Here is a 24,462-nt window from a genome sequence, read left to right as displayed (position 1 = left end):
GTTTGGCGCAAAAACAACGCTTTGCATCACCAAAAGAACACCATCCACACAGTGAAGCATGATGGTGGCAGTATCATGCTTTGGGGTTGCTTTTCTTCAGCTAGAACTGGGGGTTTAGTCAAAGTGGAGGGAATTATGAACAGTTCCAAATACCAGTCACTTTTGGCCCAAAACCTACAGGCATCTGCTAGAAAGCTGAAGATGAAGAGGAATTTCACTTTTCAACATGACAATGACACCAAGCATACAGCCAAATCAACAAAAGAATGGCTTCACCAGAAGAAAATTAAAGTTTTGGAATGGCCCAGCTAGAGCCCAGACCTAAAGCCAATAGAAAATCTGTGGGGTGACCTGAAGAGGGCTGTGCACAAGAGATGCCCTCACAATCTGACAGATTTGAAGCCCTTTTGCAAGGAAGAGTTGGCAAATATTGCCAAGTCAAGATGTGCCATGCTGATAGATTCCTACCCAAGAAGACTAAATGTTGTAATTAAATCAAAACATGCTTCAACCAAGTATTAGTTTAAGGGTGTGCATACACAAGAAAGTTTAGTTCAATGGTGTGCACACTTATGCAACCAGCGTATTGTGCGTTTTTTAGTTTTTATATTTTTTTCTCCTAACAGATTTGTTTTTCAATTGAATTGTACAGGTTGTAGGTCACATTAAAGGTGGGAAAAGTTTTGAAATGATTTATTGTGGTCTCAGTTTTTTATATCACAAAAACCTGGCATTTTAATTATATATATATATATATATATATATATATCAGGTTCCTCTGTTCAAACAGAACGTATCAGAGAGAAGCCCCCCATTTTAAATTTTTCCTAATTAGCCTTATTATTTGTCAGGGAATGCAAATGCTTCTATTGCCCTGCTCATAAAACCAAAGCTTGCTCTATCAAATGCTTTCTCTGCAACAAGATCCACCAACAACGGTGGATGTTTCTCGCTTTCTGCTTCCCTTGGATCACCATTGTTCTATTAATGTTGCTAAATGTTTGCCTTACCTCCAAGAAAACAAAAAAACAATCTATCAGTTTTGGCATCACCTTTGCCATTCTTTTAGCTATTATAGACATAAACTCTTTATAATCATGGTTTAGTATTGAAATGGGCCTGTATGAAGCTAGATCTGATGTGTCTTTTACCATATTTACATATTACAACTACCTCAGTTTTCTTCCAGGATATTGATGCTTCTCCTCCTTTTAAAATGCTGTTAAACAAAACCTTCCAGATCTTTACCACTTTCTTTCCTTCTAGCTTTCAAACTTCCACAGGATACCATCTATTCCTGGAGACGTTCTTGTAGATTGGTTATACATTACCCATTTTTTTATCTCATCTCCTCCTATCCTAACTGTTAATAATTGAGCCTCATCAACCTGTAACCTTGCCATATTTAATTCTTCTGCAAACATGTCCATTTGTGTTTTTTCTTGATTTCCACATTTCTTTGCTTTATACAGATTTTCATAAAATTTCCAAAATATTTCTAATACCTCTTTAGGATCGCTGGTTATTTCCCTTGCTATAGGCTTCCTAAGCTTGGCAAGAACCCTTTATACATTTTGTTGCCAGAACTGTTGTGCTAAAAGAAACCAACACAGATGAACAGCAATACCCCAATTTTAAAATCAAAAGACCAAAATGCAATTGCAGGTACCAAGTGGTCATTAAAAAACTGTTGACCCAAAGTGTTAATGTAGAAAATACTTCCAAGCAATAAACACAACACCGTTTTTAAACTCCTAAGTGTTAATAAACACAACACCTTTTGTAAGCTCTTAAGCGCTAATAAACGCAAGACTGTTTGCAAGCTAAATGGCAGTAAACACAACACCATTTGCAAGCTGCTAAGTGCTAATAAAGACAACACCGTTTGTAAGGTGTTAAACGCTAATAAACACAACACTGCTTATCAATTTACAAATGGTGTTGTGTTTATTGCTTGGAAGTATTTTCTACATTAACATGCTGAGTCAACAGTTTGTTTAATGACCACTTGGTACCTGCAATTGCAGTTTGTTCTTTTTGTTCTGCTAAAAGTTTTTGTGATCTAGAGTAATTATCAAAAAACAGTTGCTTAACAGCAATCTTTCTGAACTCATGCACATTATCCAGGTAGTCCCTTATTTTCTCGTTAGTACTCTGCAATTGTGCTGCTTCTTGTTCTGTGAGATTCCACCTATTATAATGGTTAATCCTTTAAACATTGTCAGTCCCTCTAAATAATTCTTATTAACCATATCTCTTTTTCTTTCATTTCTAACCTGTTTTTAAGCTCCACTTTCATTTTATCCCACATCCTAGCTATATTTTCTGAAGAAATGTCTATCTTCCTTAATAACGCCTGAATAATTTCCAGTACCTATTCCTTAAATTCCTCTCTCTTTAACAGATAGGCAGGGAAGTGCCAGTGTCCCATTTTTATTTCTTTAACCTGCATTTTTATTTTAGTTATAATTAGTGCATGATATGAAATGGTTATTGGATGCATATCAAAACTTTCAATTAAATGCACTTTCCTTTGCAATATAATTTCTGTCTAGCCTAGCCCAGTTTTTATACGTTGGGGGATAATATGTAACTTCTCTCCAAACTTACCTTTCATACCGAATATTTTCATAAATTTCTTCAACTATCTACCCTCTTTTGTTATATTTTCATAAATTTATTCAACAATCTACCCTCTTTTGCCATATTTTCCCTTTTAGAACCCCTAGAAACATCTTCACTGTTACATATCAAATTCTAGTCCCCACCTTGGATTAGGAATAATGGTTTTGTCTGTACCTTATGCACAGAAAGTACAAGGTTTGATTCTGGCCTTATGCTCTTGGCTAGGTTTAAAAATGGCTCTTAGGTGAATACTGGCCTCACTGCCCTGATGAATTGATGAGTGAATATGCAAGCTAAACTATTGTTGGAAGGGGTTTTATAATATTTATGCAGAATAAATGGTATTTGTTATGGGGGTGGGTTTGGCAAAATGGTTAAGGTCTTTGCCTCATAGATACAGGGTACAGGATTTGAATTTGACCTTGGGATATTGACTAGGCTCAAAATGGCCTGCAGGACAGTTAGCCTAGTATTCACATATGTACCTATGAACTTATAAGTACTATTCCCTGTTGAAGGCTGATTAATTCTCCCAGAATTTTCTTAAGCTCCATTATAGCAGTTTTAGGTGGAATATAAACACATGCCATCATAGTCCTCCCCCCTTGCCAGTAGCCACATACTCCTAAAAACCTGCCATTATTATATTTTCCCCCATCTTCTATCAATATTGGAACTCCTCTAGCAATTAATTTAAGTACCACCTTTTCTTTGTCCCGGATATGCCACTACATAACCATCCTGAAATCATTTCTTTATCGAATTCGGATGCTCAGTTCTTTCCAAATGTATCTCCTGTAGCATACAGTAGCTATTTGCACTCTGCATTTCTTAATATAGTTCACCACTATTTCTTTTTTTGTATATACCTGAGAAACTGTTTATGTTCAAAGATAATATGGAAAGTGTTTCTATTGTGATAAAAATATTATTCCTACCTGTTATGTCTAACATCTTTTTAAATGTCTACTTTGAAGTGTTGTATTACATGTATACACCAATGCTTGACATTTTGATCTATTATACAGTTGTTTCTTGTCATATCCATTTCAACGTTTGTCACATCTTGCAGAACTCTTTATTTTAATGAAAACCCTCAAAGAAAAAATACACATCCCATAACACCCCCATAAACTATTAACTTAATACAAACAAAGAAAACTATCTACATCTGCAAGTAATGAAGTCTAACCCTGCCAAAAGGAACAATTGTCCCTGATTAACAGCTAAACTCATAGGCTTTAACTGAGCTATAATTAAGGTTATCCATGCTACGACACATGGTTTTCAGCCTGTGCTTTTACTTACACTAAGTGCTGTCTGTTTTTGTCTTATCTTTATTCCTCTCCCAGATGTAGAAAGCAACTTGAATGCTTTTAGAAAACATTATATTTTAGCCAAGAAAGAAAAAAGTATTCTATTTTTATTTCCCTCTTACCAGCTTGTTTTCAGAGAAACATGAGAACCAGATACACAGTTACCTTCAACTACAAGCTTTTTGTGTTACACTGTGAACATTTATTTGTTAAAGGAAAACTTTTCATTACATTTTGTGCTCATTTATTTACTTGTTTACTCTTAAAACTTGTTGTTAGATCAAGCCAAGTGCCTTAATCCAACCATTCCCTTATGCAAACGTAAGAAAAGGTATATCAATTTAATTATATCATGATCTATATACTTTTACAACCTGCCCTCACCTCAACAATGCAATATTACAGTCTATTATCTTAAACATGCTTTTGTCCAGGCTTTCTTCTCTTTTTACATTGTAGTTCCTACATTTCTTAAAATTATACAAGAAGAAAGAAGGGAAAAGGGCACCTTATTACTTTAGTATCCCTACAACAAACAAAAATAACTGAAAAGGCTTTACTATATAACATGTAATATATGCCATGTTTCATAAAAATATTGTTAAGAACAAAAATTGTTTTACTTATAGCTGTTTTCTTTTTTCCCCTTTTACTTAATGTCCTTCCAAACAGTAATGACATGTAGTAGGGCATATGCTTTAGAGTCCTCTACAAGTTTAACAAAGTCAAAAAGTCCAATATTTCCAGGTTTTCATGTTCAGCCATATTTCACCAATGAGATTGTAATCCCACATTTATTCATTAATTTCTGAGTTGCTGGTTTTATCCATGCTGATCTCCATCTCCCAACTCCAGTCTCTGGTTCATTTCCAATGTACTCCTGGTTCTTTTAATCAACTCTTGTGCTTTCTGTGTCTATCAAGGATTTTCCTTTGGAACATTGGAAAAGGTTTCACTGACAAAGTTTGTCTATGAGCTATATTATCAGAAGAATAAGAAGTGGAGTCCCCTTCTGTTTAATAGTTCATGCTTTGTTGGACACACCTTTGTCTTTCATCCTGAGCATGTTCTGCATCAAAAATTACTTTGATTCCCAAGGAAAACATGTTCTGACAATAGCTAGATACAGCAGCTTGAATCTCTGACTTGCCTCTCGACATTCCCTGATTGCTTGATTAAATTTACTACTTTTATGCCTGGTGGACAGTGAGTAATCATTTTCCACAAAAACTCTGCTGTCTCCAACTTTTAGTACTTTGCCCTTCTGCCACAGTTTCTAATAGAATCAACTCTTTCTGCTTGTAGGATTGCATCTTTACTATTACAGGTCTTGGCTGTTTTCTCATGACCAGGTTTGAAGCATACACACACAATGTGCTCTTTCAGTTAACAACTCCTACTGTGGAATACCAGTCCAGCTGCTTATTTATGCTTTCATAAAATTAAATTAATACATTGTAGCTTCTCTGGCACTCTGGTAAAGAAGAAGGTCCCTATGTGCTTTGTCCTCTAATTCAACCACTTTTTGAAACACCTCTTCCTGAACTGTCTCAGACTCAGCCAGCCTTTTCTTCATTTTGACCTCTGACTTTTGCAGTTTTATCAGTCATCTGAATATGTATTTAAACATTCTTCCATTTTCCAGCCTTTTTATTTGCATTGATATACTCATTCAGTGTTTTGTTTATTTAATCAGCTGTGAAGGCATTTGCATTATGTTTTCTTCTAGATTACTAGACATTATGTCGTGCACCAAAGCTGGAACTTGAACTGCTTTTTGATAAACAGCTGCAGAATTCTTCCCAGCCAGTGTTTTCTCCTCACCTTTTTGGTTGATTTTATTTCTTGTTATCTAAATATCTTCTTTGCTGGTATACAGGCAGTGCCATCACTAGGCAGTAACTGAAGTTTACCAAAAAAGAAAAATTCACTGGCTCTCTTTTCAGAGTTTCTGTTTCTACACTGTTACTCAGTGTACAGCCATCTTGGAAATACCACCTTAGCCTCCAGTTAATCCTTGAAGTTGCCTTACCTACATCTAGGTTTCAAGGGTGACACCTTTGTTTTAGTAGAATCAGGTAATATTATGCCTAAAGGTATAAGTGGTCCTGGTTCACCACACCAGGTTGTTGGTATTTTTCTTTCCTTCCACCAATATACTCACATTGTAAATATGTAGACAGCAGTAAACCTTTTTTCTTTTCTTTTCTGCTTAGTACCTTTGCTTCTACTCGATTTGAAATGATCTACACTAAATGTGATGCTGCTACTTCCAATCATCCAATCATATGCTATGAAAACCACATACTTACGCTCAATATATTTTGCTTTGTACCTAAATTGTATGTTCTCAAAATGTCTTTGATTGTTATGAAACTGTATGTTTTCTTTTTAATAATATAATTATAAAAATATGTGTGGAGCTTTTCTCCCAGGGCTTCCACTAAAAAAGAGTATCAAACCCAGAAAGACTTTCTTGGTTAACAAAGCAAAATAAAATAAAATATCAAATATCAAAAAGGGATTGTATATAATTTCAAAAGTATTTAGAAATATTCAGATTACATTATTTCTTGTTGTCTGTCTTGGGAAAGTAGTTAATCTCCAAACCAGCAGCATATTTTTGCAGTAACGTATACCAGTTTATTCAATGGAAAACTTAAGGAAGAACATTTTGCTCAGAATGAACTTGGTAACTGTATGTGTAGATAGAATCACATTATTAAAAATTTGTTTATTGTCTGCCATGTATGTCAGTGTGTTTGTAAGATGCGCTTGTGGGTTAGCATAGGCAGGTAAAAGTATGAGTGTGTAAGTGTTGGAGGTGTTCGTCTTTGTATATGTGCTATGTGTGTGTGTGTGTGTGTGTGTGTGTGTGTGTGTGTGTGTGTGTGTGTGTGTGTGTGTGTGTGTGTGTGTGTATGTGTGTGACTGTAGAATGTCTGGGTGAGAGTTTGCTGTCTTTGTCTGTTTGTGCGATCTCGGACTTAGTATATATATATATATATATATATATATATATATATATATATATATATGTAGGGGTGTATGGGGGTGCAGGGTGGCTTGCCCCCCGCCTATTTGTGGTGTAGGGTTGTTTAGTTTTTATAGTGTGGGCAGAATGATGTATGTGTTGTGTGGTGTATGCTGTGTGTATGCTTGTGGTTTTGTGTTTACAGGTTTTGGGTTTCAGGATTTTGGATCATTCGCTTTTATGGTCTCGGGATACTGAAATTCAAGATTTCAGTATTTCAAGATTATAAAGGGGAACCATATATATATATATATATATATATATATATATATATATATATATATATATATATATATATATATATATATATATATATATATATATATGTATGTATATTTGTATATTTACAGGTCTGCTTCTAAATTTTGAAGTTTCAAAACTTCAAATTTCTTATTGTTGAGACCATAAGATTGAAGTTTTGAAACTTGAAACCGTTTAAATGAAGATTGATGTACAGTGCAGAACAGTATATTTACCGTTTTCCTTACTGTAATGTGATCTTGGAGTTGGTATATTTAATTAGCAGGGGGTGTAGGGGAGCAGAAGGGTTTGCTCCCCTGCAAAAATGTAAAAAAAAACATTTTTGTTTTTATTTATTTTTTTATTTAAATTTCAAAGTTTCAAAACTTCGATCTTATGGTCTTGACCATAAGAAATTTTAAGTTTTGAAACTTTGAAATTTAGAAATAGATCCATATATAAATTTATATATATATATATAATATAAAGAGAGAGTCTATATCATGAGATCGACAGGTGAAAATGTCGAATCTCACTTGTTCAACACCAAAATGTCAAACTCCAAGTTTCTCAAATGGCCAAAACACCGATTTCCTTCCAATGGAAAGAAATCAGTTGGCTGTTTTGTGACACCTGCCCTTTTCCTGACTGTAGTGCGGTCTTGGAGTTAGAACATTTAGTTAGGGGGGGTGTGGTGGGCAAAGCCCCTCACTTAAATATGTTTATTTTAGTGTGCCGTTGGTGTTTGGCCAGAAAGAAATCCGTATTTTGGCCATTCGAGAAACCTGGAATTCGACATTTTGGTGTCGAAGTGAGATTCCACATTTTCACTTGTCGATCTCATTATATAGACCATATATACATACATATATATATATATATATATATATATATATATATATATATATGGGAGCCCTTCATTTGTTCGAACTTTCAAATGTTCGAAACTCATATGGCCGACACCATATGAGCGAACATTTGAAAGGCCAGCAAATGATAGTGGAGATCCTGCTACAGTGTGGGACTGGGAAATTCCTGTTTCCTGCACTGTAGTGCGATCTTGGAGTGAGAATATTTAGGTAGCAGGGGGTGTGGGGAGCCCCCCTGCATAACACAGTTTTACTGTGTTTACAGGTAGGTAAATGGTGCTCTTTCAGCATGTCGGTCTTTTGGAATTTTGATCATGTGGTGTCGGCCATATGAAAGTCAGCATTCTGATATGTTGACATTTTGAAGTAGACCCATATATGTATGTATATATATATATATATATATATATATATATATATACATATATAAAAATGTATTAGCTTCAGATCTATAGTGTGTGCACAATTAGACCAGTATAACTACATATATTATATTATACATAATCCTAACAATTTAGTGATTTGACTCAAGAACACAGGTGTCATTTATCAAATTTTTTACATTTTATTCTCTATAGTGAGTTTTTGTGGTTAAATTGCAATTAAAGTTTATAAATCATTTTTGAGAAGAAGGTTGTAAGAGAAGTCCCGGAGAAACAGTTAGTCAGCAAATATAGTCTATGAATGCTTTAAGAAAGTGAAACAGTTAGGCAGAGTACAAATTCTGATTGGTAAGTCCATTCACAAAAGAATAAGGAAATTATTTAATATGGTTTATTTTAACAATGCTGGTACTTCAAAAATATGTTTGTTATTACATATAGAAATTATATTTTGCCCAATACATTTTCAGGATAATTCCCTGGGAGGTGAATTATCTGATATTTCTTAGACTGTATTGTGTATAGTAGGATCTATCTGAGTTCATCGACATTTTAAAATACCGAAAACGAATTAACCGACACCAAAACAACGAAACTCATTTAACCGACGCCAGAAGATCGACAGTTCACAAACACGACATCGCATACACCCGACACAACATACCAACAAACAAAACACATCCCCTATCCAACACTCACACACACAACACAAGCACACCAAAATCCTTACAAACAAACACTAACCCATACATACACAACTAACCACAACCCTGACCCAAACCCTTACCCTAAGGTCCGTCACTATCGCACACTCACCCAACCCGCCCTAACCCTAACTCACTTAGCCCACCCCTACCCCTACAAAACACCAACATTGCACACTTACCTTACTCGCACACTCAACTAACCCTAACCCTAACTCACTTATCCCACCCCTACCCTACAAAACACCAACATTGCACACTTACCTTACTCGCACACTCACCTAACCCGCCTAACCTAACTCACTTATCCCACCCCTACCCCTACTAAACACCAGCATCGCACACTTACCTTACTCGCACCCTTACCCCATCACAGCTTCTCAGCGTCGGTGTCTTCCTCCGTCGGTCTTCTGCCTCGTCGATCTTCTGGCGTCGGTGACGTGACTTTCGACATTCTCGTGTCGGTTAATCCATTGTCGGTATTTTAAAGTGTCGATGAACTCAGATAGACCCGTATAGTACCATAAATTAGGTAGTACCTATCGAGGTAGCCTTTTGATGTGAAACTGTTAATCTGTTCTTATGTCTCCCAACCGTCAACCTTGCCACAATCAATTGGCGTTTTTCTTTTGCTGCCCCTTCCATTCTTTACTGCAGGAGCCAATCATGATAGACTAACATCTGGGCATATATCATTTTTCCCCTTTTCTTTTCTGATTTTGCTCAAATAAGCTCCCACCCAAAGTTGCTGAGCTGCATGCTCGCATGTATGATGTTCTGCTATGCATTCACCTACACTGCATTCAGTACACTCCTGGATATGCCCCCAGGAACGTTATTGGTTGCCATGTCTCTCCACTGTTAGTGTCACAGCAGACTGGACCTCCTGTCTTGTCTGAGTACAGATGGGCTAGTAAGATCCACTCAGTCCTGGCCTCCATGATTCTGCCTTCCAGCACCTGGGTTACTAATTGAACCTGGGTTGTCTGGGCGTTAGTCAGACTTCATTGATCAATGCTGTGGAACTGTGTCCTGGTTAATTCTTATTAACTACTTCTGTGCATATGAAATCTTGCAAAAGATGCAAGGCTTGTAAAAATGTAATGGTCACTTATCTTGATATTTTTAGATAGGTATGTTTTTTAAGATTTTGCAGCTCATCCTTTCTTTTTTGCCATATGGTGTATATATTGTTTGGTAAATGTACACCTCTTACTACATATGCCAAATGTTTGAAAATAGATTTTTTTTAGAAAATTTGCAGCTCCTAGAAAGCATCATGTATGTAATTAATTGGCTGTTGAGCTCTGAAATATATTTTAGGAAGAATTTTCTAGTTTAGATGGGTGGGTCTGTTGCACTAATGGGTACATATGAAACACAGAAAGGGAGAATTGCCTGAAAATCAAGCAGTGTGGCTTATTTGTGAAAAGAAAGAACTGTTTATGAAAAGAAGTGTAGTTTAATTATACTTTCAGTTTTTTGCTGCCGTTTGTCACAGTGAATAATTAAATATGTTTTTACCTATCTATCTCTATTATTACTTTCTATGTGTTCCTTGGGTTTTAACACATTTAAATACTTACTTTATTCTGAATTGATTAATGGCTTGTTTGAAAACAGTGATATTTCACTTATGGGTGACCTTATGGAATGGATTTGCAAATATAGTAACCCAGAGTTTTAAAGACTTGGTGAGACTAAAATTATCTTGAAGCAGCATTGATCAAAGAATTTACCAGTCTGTCCTGCATATTTGTCAAAGTACAGAAATCTGTACGTGGCTTAATAAAAACGTTTATATTTTTTCTTTGTGGCACTCTTAGTGACTGTCATGTCTGTGAAAGTAATGAGTTGCTGTAGATTCATGCTATATTCTAATCCTGCTGTCAACAATACCCTAGTAAGCAATGATCTATTTTTTATAAATCATTGATTTGCCCTGCTATTTTGTAGTCTAAGACTCTTACAGGCACCTCATGGTTTGTTTGTCCTCAGTCCACCTTGTTCAGGAGTGAAAGCATCCAAGGTTTTAAATGCTTTGAGTAATAGCTTAGTATCTGCTCCCTCTCCTTCTCCATGCATGACATTACCCCCACTCCAAATTAAACAAGAAGCATAATACATCACTTTTAAAGATGCTGTTTGGCTTCCCTTAGGTCACAAAGGTCAGTTCTGCTCAGTAAAGCAGTTAAGAGCCATTATAACTGAAACTGCCCTCATCTCATAGGTTTGGTGTTCTGAACTTCTACATTTTATGGACATTAAAATCGGTCTCCTAAAATGATTGTATGATCCAAGCCTCTTATGCCAGTGTTTGTGTAAAATATGAACTGGGACACTACACTATATTAAAATCTTTCTTTTTTCTGTATGTAGTAACAACACAAAGAATGTAATTCCATTGCACCATTATCTGTGAGAAGTTATGTTAATGTAGTCTTTGCATCTCATGCCAACAAGAATGAGCTGGGTGAATTAGTAGGGGGATCAGAAACATAAGTGCACCCAAAAGACTGTAAAATGTTATTAATATGAATTCAGAATTGCAGACAAATTAATATGAAGAACAGCAGATGCTGCAGTTGTCTGACTCTAAAATGCTTTTGATTGGTACCTATTTCTAGAATGGAAGAAACTTCACAACAGAACAAGATAGAGCTTCTAATGCCTCAGGAAGAAGTCATCCAAGTGGATACTATATAATTTCATGTTTTTATTATTTAGTTGTTAGTACTTTAACCACTGAAACTAACTATTTTTGGACAACAGCAACTGCTCCGTGACTGTTTGGTCAAACAATCTGAAGGAGACCAAACATTGGAAACCTCAAAGTTGGTTATGAGTGTGACTCCTTTTGAATAAGAGAATGGGCAACTTTTACTTCCTGCATGAAAAACCAAAAAAAAAATAAATAAATAAATTTTATGCAGTATATACCACTAATATCACAATATTTAGCATGACAGTATTTAGCATAATGCCCATCAATAAAATTATCTGTGTCTAGCAATTTGTATACATTGTTTATTTTCATTAGGAATTCTGCCAGTCTCTTACATTATCTGTCCATAGCAGTAATTCTTTATCTGAAATGGATCATTATGGAACCCATAATCTGTGGCACACTTTACTGTGTATCATGACATCTGTCTTGCACCGAGCTTTGGAACTGTTTTTTTCCGGTATGTAGGTTCCAAGTCAAATATAAACTTATGTAACTTTTGGAACCATTTTTCTAATATGCAAGTTCCAAAATACCAAATATAAACTCAAAGAAAACAAAAAAATGTGTTAATTTTTTAACGGTATGAAGTCCCCTATATGGTCAACCAGCCAAAGTAAATCAGCCCTCAGAAGAAAAAGTTGTGGCAGAAACTATATGTTGTATCAGTTACTTGAAATGTCACGTATAATTACACATCATTCTGTTAATTTAGTTACAGACAGCATTTTTATTTATCCTCAAACAGATAAGAAAAATCAGTTACTCATTTTAGGATATATATAGACAATTACTGGAAATGTCACAAGTATGTTACAAATGTCAGAGCTAGGACTTTGTTACTAAAGAAATGTTTGCTTATGAGTTTTAAGTAAATGTGTATTAAACGCATCACTCTTAAAACTACTTTGTGAGCCCCAATAAATTAAAAAAATACAGTGGTCCAACACTTATAAGGCTTCATTATTCTAGGATGTGTAATGTACGAGCATTTGCAAACAAACTGCAGCATCAAAGGCAAACCTTAAAAACACAAATTACTATTTTTGGCTTGATTAGCATAAATTTATTTTTCTTATAGCAGATATTTATTTTCTTGCAGGTACTTCTGGGGTGAGAGGTGAAACATGTGGATATAATGATGTAATGGATTACCTGAGTATTAGTGATTCCAATTCAAGTTTAATTAATGTCCGACCAGTAAAGGACTGGAGAGAGACTACAGTCGTATACCTTGATGTTGTATTAAACACCATAATAGAGATGGTAAGGGTTATTATTTATTAGATTTATATGGATGATCTGAAATATTATGATGATGAAATAATATTTAGGCTTGTAAATGAGGTCTGAGTTGAAACATGTCCCTTCATAATCTCTTATATGTTTCCATCCCAGAATACAATTATCTGCACAATTTAAAATTCTAGTTGTATTCATGTTATAGTGTTAGCTATCTATTCTATGGCATTACATCTGATTTATTTTACACAAAATGCATACTATTTATTGTAGTCTGATTTCTGAATTAGAACATTATTATAGTTGAAGATCTTAATATATATTGCAGTATTGTAATGCCACTGTCACTATCCGGTGTCTGATTTATTTTATCTGAGGTATATGAAGCTCTACAGTACGGTGACAATACTTTCACTTATTTATTTAGTTAAAGTATTTAAATGCTTAAATTAGTAAACAGTTTGCAATAAAACACCATAAAATTCAGAGTAATAATATTAACTCAAAATTTCTTACATTCGGAGGTATTTCTTCTTAGATTCTGGAGTGTCAATCACAGTTTGGTTATTCTGTTTATGCCACATATGGTATCTAGAATGTCACTTGTGATATACAGTCACTGTATTTTTCCATATTATTTGTCTGTCCCTGTTTACTAGTCAGTTTTTACAGGTGAATTCAATAAGTTTTATATTATATAGCATAGGTCATGAAGCCTAGCATTCTCTTCTAGGCTATATGAAGTTGTTCATGAATTACTAACCATGTTTATTAATATAATATAAAATGAGTGATATGGTTATGAGGTACAGCACAGTCCATGAGATTCTCAAACAGTAGGACATTTTACATATTTTACTGTATTGGAAAGTACTGTGCCCCCCTTAATTATGGCATGCAGATCAAAACATTGCATAAAAGAGTGGTAACTTGGACGTTTGCTCCAAAGAGTTACAATTCATGAAATAATGATAACCTAATTTACAGACATGTGTCCGACAGTTGTGTAGTGAACCTAGGTATGCATGCATATACATGATGGTTGTGCAGCATAACCTAGCAGAAGCTGGTTGTATGCTGATGAGGAACAGCACAGTGTAAATGAGATGAGTCCCTCATGAAACTCCATGAGATTCTCGTACAGTAGGAAATCTACCACCTTTAACTGTACAAGAAGGTAGTGCATCCCCCAAATTATGACATGCACATGCTAGTTTAGAAGGAGTAATAGAAATAGTATCTGAAATGCTGAAAATGGTGGTGATGGTCAACAAAGAAATATGGTGAATGTCGGTGCTGTACAGCTAGCCAAGCTGTACTGATGTTTACAATTCTGAGCTGGACAGAACCACACTCTGCTGACCACACAAGAGCTTCTTAGTCAGTAAAGGGTGGATTGGGCTTTGCTGAACACAAATGGTGACATGTACTGTGTGCAACTCACACCATTGAGACTGCAGTGCAGACCCATTTCTTAACCAGGAGCATTCATCTGTTCTGCAAGTGATTTCTTGGATATATCCTAGTCATCTGAGTCAAGGATTATGGATACAGTCCTCACCTGCATACTGTGGGATACAGACAACCATATAATATTCCCTAATATCATAAGGAACTAGAAAAGACCACAAAACCATTCCGAATGGTACCAGGGCTGCTTGTGGTATTTGTTACAATATGCTGCATCTATATACCTATATGCACTATACTGAGTGAGGAGGGGATAGCATAAATAAATAGAAAGAGATCCCACTTCATTATTTGCAATATGATACATAATGTTGATTGAAGTGCCCATGTCCTTTGATTGCATTCACAAATCCTGACAATGAAGCTGATAAAAAATGACTAAAAATGAAGTCTGACTTTATGTAACCCTTTTTTCCAAAGATGTGCAACAGCAGAGTTAGAATAGCTATTGAGGCTGTAGGTAAAGCCTTGGACTGTGCTCTGTGTGTGTGTGTGTGTGTGTGTGTGTGTGTGTGGGGGGGGGGACTTTTTCCTGTGGCCTTTGTTCCAGTAGTTTATTTAATGTGTGGATATTTGCAATATGCATTTTGTCAGTTTCTTGTTTTGTATGGGGATCCAGTGTGGATTTATATGGCAGTTAAGCAGCCTATAGTGGCAATGTCTACAGGAGTATATAACTAAATATGTTCCACACATTACTTTGTTATTTGATTGATTTCTATAGAAGTATATATAGTTTGTCAAGATTAATTCATGATTTTCTGTCACTTGAGAAGACCTGACAGCTGAAATAGTTTGAAAGTAATTACTGTTTGCAATTGTATACATTTTAATAAAGTTTACACTACTTTCCTTACATTTGGAGTTGCTGAATTTATTCAGACAATTGACTTTTATTAAATATTCTTTAATAGCCTGTGATGCTGTAGTTTACAGAATTTTCTACTATATGGCTATCTTGCTGGAAACTGCATGTGCTATAAAGAGGCATTCTGTACTGAACAATGAATGCTGTGAGGATACAGGATCAGGAAGAAAACTTACAGTGAGTAAAGAATGATTTTTTTTCCATTTTACACATGATGCTGCCTTCCTTCTGTAACAGACGACAATGACCCTTATCTGACATCCACAATAATTTGTTGATGACTGATACAGCTGGGCAAACTGCCAAATATGTATACTCGTAAAGCATGTGTTAAGCATCCTGAAGGAACAGTTCATGTGCCCAGATGTTTCAGAACATATGATCCTTTACTCACTGGACATTGGAACGTGATTATCTGGCTTGTGCCATGCTGAATGACAAGGAGGTCAGGAACAGGATAGCAAGTAGTACAGGCAGAGGATGAACATAACACCCACCAGGAGATGAAGGCAAGGACACGGATGAAGTGTTAATGTTAATAGTGATAGTTTTGCACAACAAATACATAACTCCGCACGGCTAGAAAAGATCCTTAAACCTCTCCAAGCCAAACAGGCTAACGTGTGCTAAGCTTACGTCGCAGCCCACTTCTCAGGATCTTTTCTAGCTGTGCTGACCTAGCGGCTGGTGCCTAAACAACTCAATAGGATTGTTTTAATAAAGGCTGCTGTTTTTGGACATATTGAACTATCGTGGCATTTGTCTCAAAAGTGGAATATCATTGCTGCAGGTTTTGGGTCCTGATTAGCCGTGCAGAGTTATTTTATTGGTTTCTCACTCATTTTGACGACTTACAACAAATACATCATAACAGTGTTGCAGTGTTTTGCCAACATATGGTTGATTTGCAGACAGTGAAACATATCACAGGTTTATATTCAATATGTGTTACATTAGTGACCCTCTATTAAGTACATCAGTACTATACATAAAGTTAAAGGAAAATAAAATTATGTATAACCTTTCACTACTGCTACAGCTAAGGCAAAAGATAATGTAAGGAGTGCCGTGTGTATACTACTGCTATAACTAAGGCATAACATAGTGTAGTTTGTATACTACTGCCACGACTAAGACATGACACAGGGTAAGTATGCAATTTGTATACTACTCCCATGATTAAGGCATAACGTAGTGTAAATAATGTAGTGTGCATACTACTGACATGACTAAAGCATAACATTGCGTAAGTAGTGTAGTGTGTATACTACTCCCATGACTAAGGTATAACATAGTGTAAGTACTGAATTGTGTATACTACTGCCACTGCTAAGACATAATAGCACACGTAATGTAGTGTGTATATTAGTGCTATGACTAAGGCCTAACACAGTGTATGTAGTGTAGTGTGTATACTACTGCCACGAATAAGGCATACTATAATGTCAGTATATTATGTAGGGTCTATATTAAATCAACCAATGCTTAAAAAAATGAATGCTGATTTATCGACCCCGTGTAAATGAAAGCTTACAATCCCGAACACTTAGAACAGCAAATTTTTACCATAAAAAAAATTGCTGTTCTAAAAAAGAAAAAAAAAACTTTAAAACATTGCATAAAGTGGGGGGCTTTGCCCCTCACACCTCCGATGTGGGGGGCTGTGCTCCCCACACCCCTCCTACTTAAATATACCAACTCCGAGATTGCACTACAGTGACGAAAATGGCAAAATAGCGACGGCGGCCAAGCGATTTCTTTCACAGGGAAAGAATTTGCTTATATGCTGTTTTGGTATTTTGCCGTTTTGTGCTTTCAAGTTCGATCAAGATGCATTAGAAAGAATGCATTTTCGATCATATAATAGGAAACCACTGTGTATACAATGAAAACAGAAGATCAAGCAGACCATCCTTTGCCATGGCTGTCAGACACTCAGCATGACATCACATTTACAGAACAAGAGTGCATAAACCTGTGTTAGACCAGTAGACACTGTATGGAATACACACTAACTACAGACACACATCATGGATCCATGTGTCTGCCATCACCATGCCCACTAACATAATTAGAGGTACCAGAACATAAGGTTATTCACACTGCCCACCTGCAGCAGACGCTGGTAGTCCTGGTGAATAGTGGGTGCCAACATTACTGTTCTCAGACAGTTGCACCTGTAGAACAGAAGAGTGAGTCTGTGGGCACTTTAATGGCTTTATGTTTGCATGTTTGGCATCTACCAGGTCCTGAAAGGTGTGTAGACTATAGAAGTGTTCACTAGGGCATCCCGTATGCTAGCCTGAAAGTTCCAGCATTGACATGTAGTTTTGCCATATCAGATTGTCATGTATTGGCCTGGCAGTCCTATCTGAGCCTGACAAGACAGTGACAACATGACACAGAAATGGCTGATGGCATCAAATAGTTTGCTATACAGATGCTCAGGTGCATATAGCATATATGATGTGGATGATGCTTATTCTACCACATTGTCCACACACACATATGTACATGGGCAACACAGTGCACTGTGGCCAACCCTGACAAGTGACAAAGACCTACTGGCTTGTGTTTCTGCTGTTTTTGCAAAGTAACTGGCAGCACTGGATACTTGTTTGGACAGTGAAACAAACACTGTAGAAGAAATTGTTGACTCAAACAGTATAGGAGCGTCACTTTCTGTATCTGTATCCCCACTACTGATGCTGTACTGTCAGCTTTGGTACACATATGATTCTGTGATCCCAGAGCCTATATTAGTCTCTGTCTGCAGGTCAGCTAGACCAGTGACAGTGTTGTTATTACTGTTATCATTTCTCTTAATTACTAGGTACAAAACCTTCTCTACATATTTTTGTCCTTAACAACATAATGTTTTCTCTGGCTGAGGAAATGATATATCTTTATCTACCCTGAACAGTGAGGGGCTTCACATCAGAACATCTACAAGCTTGTGGCAGCTCTACTGTCCATATCTGTTATGCACATAAATACAAGGTGTTTATTACAGGCATGTGGGAGAAAACTGTCCCAGATGAGTAGTGTAGCACTGTGGATTCTTGGCAATGGTGGTGTTCTCTGCTTACAAAGTAAGTGATTTTGCAGCATGGATTCTCAGCTTACAGCATTTGCAACACTTTCTGACATATCAGCCTAACTTGCTGTAATAACAGCAGTGAGGCCTACCATATACTAATTTGCTAGCTCAGTGAGTCCAAGGAACTGTAATTTAGTGTAACCAATTTATAGGTGACTATTGCACTGTGAATTCCCCAAGTCCCAGTGTTTGCAACATGTAGATGGCCCTAATATGAGAACTCCAAATCTGATTCCCTGCAGTCATACCTCTTGATGCAAACTGAATTTATTCACAGTGCATGTTTGGGAAAAATCTTTTTTCCATTGGGAAGCCACCAGTAAATCCTGTTACTTGTGTGTGTGTGTGTGTGTGTGTGTGTGTGTGTGTGTGTGTGTGTGTGTGTGTGTGTGTGTGTGTGTGTGTGTGTGTGTGTGTGTGTGTATATATATATATATATATATATATATATATATATATATATATATATATATATATATATATATATATATATATATATATATATATATATATATATATATATATATATATATATAGGTTCATAGGTTCATAGGTTGGTACTAGGCTATCGGCCCTAGGGCCTATGCAAGCCTAGCCATAACAATTCCCTGGATATTTCTTCCCACAATATTTACTTCTCCAGGCCCCTGTCTAGCAGGGCGACTAACATGATCCCCGGGGTGAATTTCCTATCTCCCATCCAATCATTTAGGTTCCTTTTGAAGAGGGCCAATGAGGCGCTCTGCTTGATATGTATGGGCAGTCTATTCCAGAGTATGGGGAGTCTCTGGGTCAGGAACTTATCCCTCCAGCATGTTTTGTTCACTGTGATGACAAGGTTTAGATCGCTGGAGCGTGTGGCTCTGAGGGATTGTTATTTCTTTAAGTGGAGCATGTCCAACAGCTCAGAGTTTGACATGGCCTTGTATGTTAAGCAGAGATCACCTCTGAGTAGATGATATGCCACAGAGTATAGCTGGCGTTTTTTTAGACGGTCAGTATATGGCATCTGCTTTAGGCCTGTGATTCTTTTAGTGAGGTATTTCTGTGGCCTTTCTAGCTGTTGCAGATGTCTTGTGAGGTACATACCAAACGGGGGATTATCTTGTATAATGGGTCTAATGAGGGATGAGTACAGTGGGACAATGACCCCCTTTTCTCTGGATGAAAAGCCCTTAGTGATGAGGTGTGCCACATAGAAGGATTTCCTGACTGTTGTGGCAATGTGGTTATCGAATGTGAGACCACTGTCCACCTGTGTCCCTAAGTCTCTCATCACACTTTCAATGTTTAGTGTCCTGCCACCTATGTGGTAATTCATGGGTACATGTTTTTTTCCAAAGGGGATAACTATACATTTCTTGGCATTAAGCTTGAGCCCATGGCTCTGGCACCAGGCATCTGTTTCTGTAAGGCCCTTTTGTAGAATATCCACATAATTTGGGGATTCAATAATGGCTCCCAGTTTGCAGTCATCCGCAAACTTTGCTAGCCAGAGTCCCTTAGTGTTGGCCTGTACTTCAGAGAAGTAGATGCTAAACAAGAGTGGCCCCAGGACTGAACCCTGAGGTACTCTCCTTGTCACTTGTCTGGAGCTGGATTTGGAGTCGGCTACTTTTACTGTCTGGGTTCTGTCAAGTAAGCCAGTTAGCAACCCATCGAGTGATGTAGGGATTTATGCCCAGCTTAGTAAGTTTATCTATGATTCCAGAGTGGGGGATGGTGTCAAAGGCCTTGGCGAGGTCCAGATAGGCTGTGTGGACTGCCTTACCCTTGTCCACAGCTCTGGAGACTGATTCGAAGGAGTCAATCAGATTCAGGAGACAAGATCGGCCCTTCACAAACCCAAACTGGGTGGGGTCCAGTGTTTGAAGGTTGCCAATGTCTTTGTTTATAAGTTCCATGATAATGCGTTCCATGCCCTTGCAAATCAGGCTTGTCAGACTGATGGGACGGTAGTTCCCAGGATCCAAGGTAGATCCCCCCTTGTGGAGCAGGATAACTGTAGCTGTGCACCACTCAGTGGGCATGAAGCCTGAGGTGAGGCTATGATTAAACATGGCACTTAGGTGAAGTGCCAGTTCATTTTGTAGTTCATGAAGTACACAGCCTGGGATGTCATCTGGTCTCATGGATGCTGTATTCTTAGCTTTGGAGAGTGCGGTTTTTACCTGTGTGGCCGTGATTATCAGAATTTGGCAATCTTTTGGTATTGAGATGGGCCCTTTAGGGGGTGAGAGTTGGCACTAAATCGATCTGCCAGGATATTGGCAATATCCTTGGGATCAGTATATTTAATGCCATTCTGTTGTAACTCAGAGCAGATCTGAGCATTGCCATTTAGATTCTTGACATAACTATAGAATGCCTTGTGGTTGTCTTTGGAATCTTTGGCAATTTTATTTTCATAGCTAGCTTTTGAGGATTTTATGAGGGATCTCAGCTTCTTACTGAAGCTGGTGAGGGAGTTTTTTGCATCCTGGGATTTTCCTCTTTTTTGCAACAGTTTCTTTCTTCTGTTGTATAGTTTGTTTATAGCAGGGGACCACCAGATTGGCTTCCTTTTTTTGGAGAAGAGCATCTTGGCTCTATTTGGGATGGCACGATTCATGCACAAGTGGATGTGCTCGTACAGTGCCTTAGTGCAGGATTCTGCAGTCGAACTTCCAGATCCCATCTGCGTGGGTGTTGTGAAGTTTGTCACTTCTGACTTCAGTAGCTTGAAGTTGACTTTGGAGAAGTTTTTTAAGGAGGTTTCCTTACTGGGGGTTGGGGGTGGGATATGGGTGTCAAGGGTGATTTGCTTATGGTCAGACCTAACCAATGAGGGGGTGACCACTGGTGTAGAGCATCTATCTCCCATGTTGGTAATGACCAGGTCTAGGATATTGGAGCCCCTGGTGGGACAATGGATTAGTTGATCCAGGGCATTGGAATTTATGAATTCCAAGAACCATTGGGAAAAGGAATTGGTACCTGAGTAGTTTTCCCAATTAATGGCAGGGTAGTTGAAATCACCCAGTATTAGGGTGTTTGGTTGTATCTTAATATTTTCCAGTATGTTTAGAAAGGTGTAGTGATAATCTTGGGGCATGGTTGGGGATCTGTAGCAAGCTACAATTTGGATTGCAGTCTTACCTAGTGTTAGTTGCACCTGGAGAATTTCAGATGCATTGTGTTGGGCAACTAGCCTGGAGGTGTGAATATCCTTGGTGAATATGGACACTCCTCCACTTTTAGTATTTCAGTCTTGGTTTTGTGGCCTAAAAGTGTGGTAAGAATTGTAGCCTGGTATTGCAGGGGTGCTCTCTGGAGCCTTGAACCAGGTCTCAGTTACTGCACAGATATCGATGTTCTCCATTTTTATGAGTTCCTCGAGAGAGTGCATTTTGAGGTTTATACTTCTAGCATTGAGTAGCATTACCTTCAGATTTTGCCTGCTTCTGTCTGTTACAGTGGTGGTTTTATCCTTTGAACCTTGCCTAAAAAAGGCACTATAGGGGTGGCAAGAGCTTTAGTCAGTAACCTGAATCCCAGGGGTGACAGGTGCAGACCATTTCTGGCAAAGCATTGTGGTTTGTCGATCATGTCTTCCCAGGCAGATAAATACTGGATCCCCTTTGAATGACACCAGAAGCTTAGCCAATTGTTGAAGTTGTTCATTTTGTCCTTATACTGTGGTATCATTCTTGGTGAAGGCAGGATGCTACTCAGGGCTAGGGTCATAACTGCCTGGGTCACATTATCCAAGAGCTCTTCCATATCTCTTTTCATGTAGTCCAGGGAGGTACGTCTCAAGTCATTCACTCCAGCATGGACAATGACAGAGTCGTATTTGTACTTGTTGTTGAGTGACTTGAGTGCATGCGTTATGTGGTGGATCCTGGCACCCGACAGGCAGCTGACTGTAATTTTCTCCTTGTTCAGTCTGGTGAGTGGGACATCAGTGTGCCTGACTATAGAGTCACCTATGACTAAAGTGTTGGGTACATTGTCTTGCCTTAGGGGCTGTTGTTGGGTGGTACACTGGTGTTGTGAGCTATGTGTCACTTTGGTTGTGACTGGTGTTTGTTTGCGTTTCGGCTTCAGAGGTCCTTGTTGCTTGGGCAGGTTAATGTTAAGGGTCTCCGCATATGTGGGTTTAGTGTTGCTATGTGTGGGTGTTGATGGTGTGGGTTTTGAAGGTCTATGAGTTGCTTGAGGTGTGATGCAGGTGTTAACCTTCTCCTCTTGACTGTCTAGCACAATCTTGGCCGGAGAGAGCTTTGCTTCCAGTTTGGCTATGTAAGTGCATCTCTCGCAGGTTGTAGTGTTGGGTGGTAGGAGGAGAGGATTGTCTTTGTACATGAGGCAGTTGCCGCATTGCCCCAGTTTGCCCAGATTCACCAGGTGGACAGGAGAAATCTCCGGAAGCTGACCCTTGGACATGCCTGTTTAGGTGCTTTTATGTAAAGTTTAAGAGCTGTTTTCCCTTACCTTTGCAAGGTACTTTGCAGTTATAGGCTGTTTAGTGCCTATGATTAATTTCTCCTTATTGACAAGGAGAGCTGAGTGCTTGTATCTGTTTCAGGCTTCCTAGTGTTTTCCAGCAGGTTCTAGAGCAAGTGCTAGTCACAGGGGTTCAGATTTTAGTGCTACTACTGAGAAACCAGCTAGTGTTAAGGGAAAATTTGAAAAGCAGAGTTTCTGGCACCTGGAATACTTTAACTGTAGCCTTGCAGTGCTGCACGATGTGAAAAATATGCAAACACACGCGCTTTTCAGCCAGAAAGTTGAAAGGGATAGAAATCAGCCCGAAAGGCTAATAAAATTACAATTTCAGAGCTGGAAACCACTCCTCTAGTAGGACTTCCCTCTACCAATGCAAGGTCTGGATAGCTCTGAGCACAGAAAGTCCAGAGACAAGCAAAGCTTGGGATATGTACTGGCTAGAAAAGGTGGGAAATGAGCAAACAAGATAGTATATATTTTTTTTGTTGAAACAGGCTAAACAATGCAATAATACAGTAAATAAACACAGAAAAGGCTAACAAACTTGAGTGTGTAGTCCTAGACAGTAAATGCAATTAAAACTCTACAAAATTAGCAATTTAAAACTTTTTTTAAATGAAGCAAGGCAAGTGCACAACTGAAAAATGATTTAAGAGGAAGTAACACAGCAGAATAAGTAGCTAGCCTACATATACAGATAAGTCTATATATACAGAAAAGCAGCTAAAACATACAAACACTTCAGATGCAGTGCAACCTAGAGCACTTGAGTTGCAGCAATATTAAGGCAATTACAGTTATAATAAATGCTCTGGATCTAGGACTGTTGAACGAAACTTCAACAGTCCGAATCCAACTTCACCGAACACACCTTAACGAAAGTGCTTTTACCAAAAAAGCACTTTTGCTAAAGTGCATTAAAAAAAAAAGAAAAAAAAAAACAATTTATGCAAGGGGGCAAGCCCCCTTGCACCCCCCAGCCGCTCACACCCCCCTACTTTAATATTCTCACTCCGAGATCGCACTACATTGGGGAAAAGGAAAAAATTCCCTTATCCGCACCATAGTACGATCTCCACAACAGTCACTCCCCCACAACTCCCTCAACATGCAGGCATACTTCTGCGAAAGTGCTTCTTCTGTGAAAAGCACTTTAGTAGATGTATGCCTGTCCATTTAGGATTCAGTGAAATGGCCATTCACGCATCAGTCCTAGACCCATATATATATATATATATATATATATATATATATATATATATATATATATATGTATAGATAGATAGATATACATATACATATACATACACACTAACTCCAGGGTCACACAAACATAGGGGAACAGAGAAAGCACCCTTTAAAGCTGTAACACAACAAATATTTTAGGAGATGATG

At 37.7% G+C, this 24,462-nt stretch overlaps 1 protein-coding gene across 3 annotated transcripts in view; it reads left to right on the top strand.

Annotated features, from left to right (window-relative positions):
• Positions 1-24,462, top strand: part of LOC122809774 (5-hydroxytryptamine receptor 3A-like) — a 402,161-nt gene that overhangs the window by 63,801 nt on the left and 313,898 nt on the right. For 2 of the 3 annotated variants that reach the window (XM_044081508.1, XM_044081509.1), the window contains one exon: positions 12,999-13,162. The exons of the other annotated variant lie outside the window; for it this stretch is intronic. In XM_044081508.1, the coding sequence (XP_043937443.1) occupies positions 12,999-13,162 (164 nt within the window). The remainder of the gene's footprint in view (positions 1-12,998; positions 13,163-24,462) is intronic. 3 annotated transcript variants of the gene reach the window in all.

This window comes from Protopterus annectens, chromosome 8.part0, assembly GCF_019279795.1.
Source record: "Protopterus annectens isolate FY-2018-M chromosome 8.part0, PAN1.0, whole genome shotgun sequence".
Classification (NCBI taxonomy): Eukaryota; Metazoa; Chordata; order Ceratodontiformes; family Protopteridae; genus Protopterus; species Protopterus annectens.
Note: the sequence above shows the minus strand (reverse complement) of the source record. Positions and strands in the feature narration are given on the sequence as shown.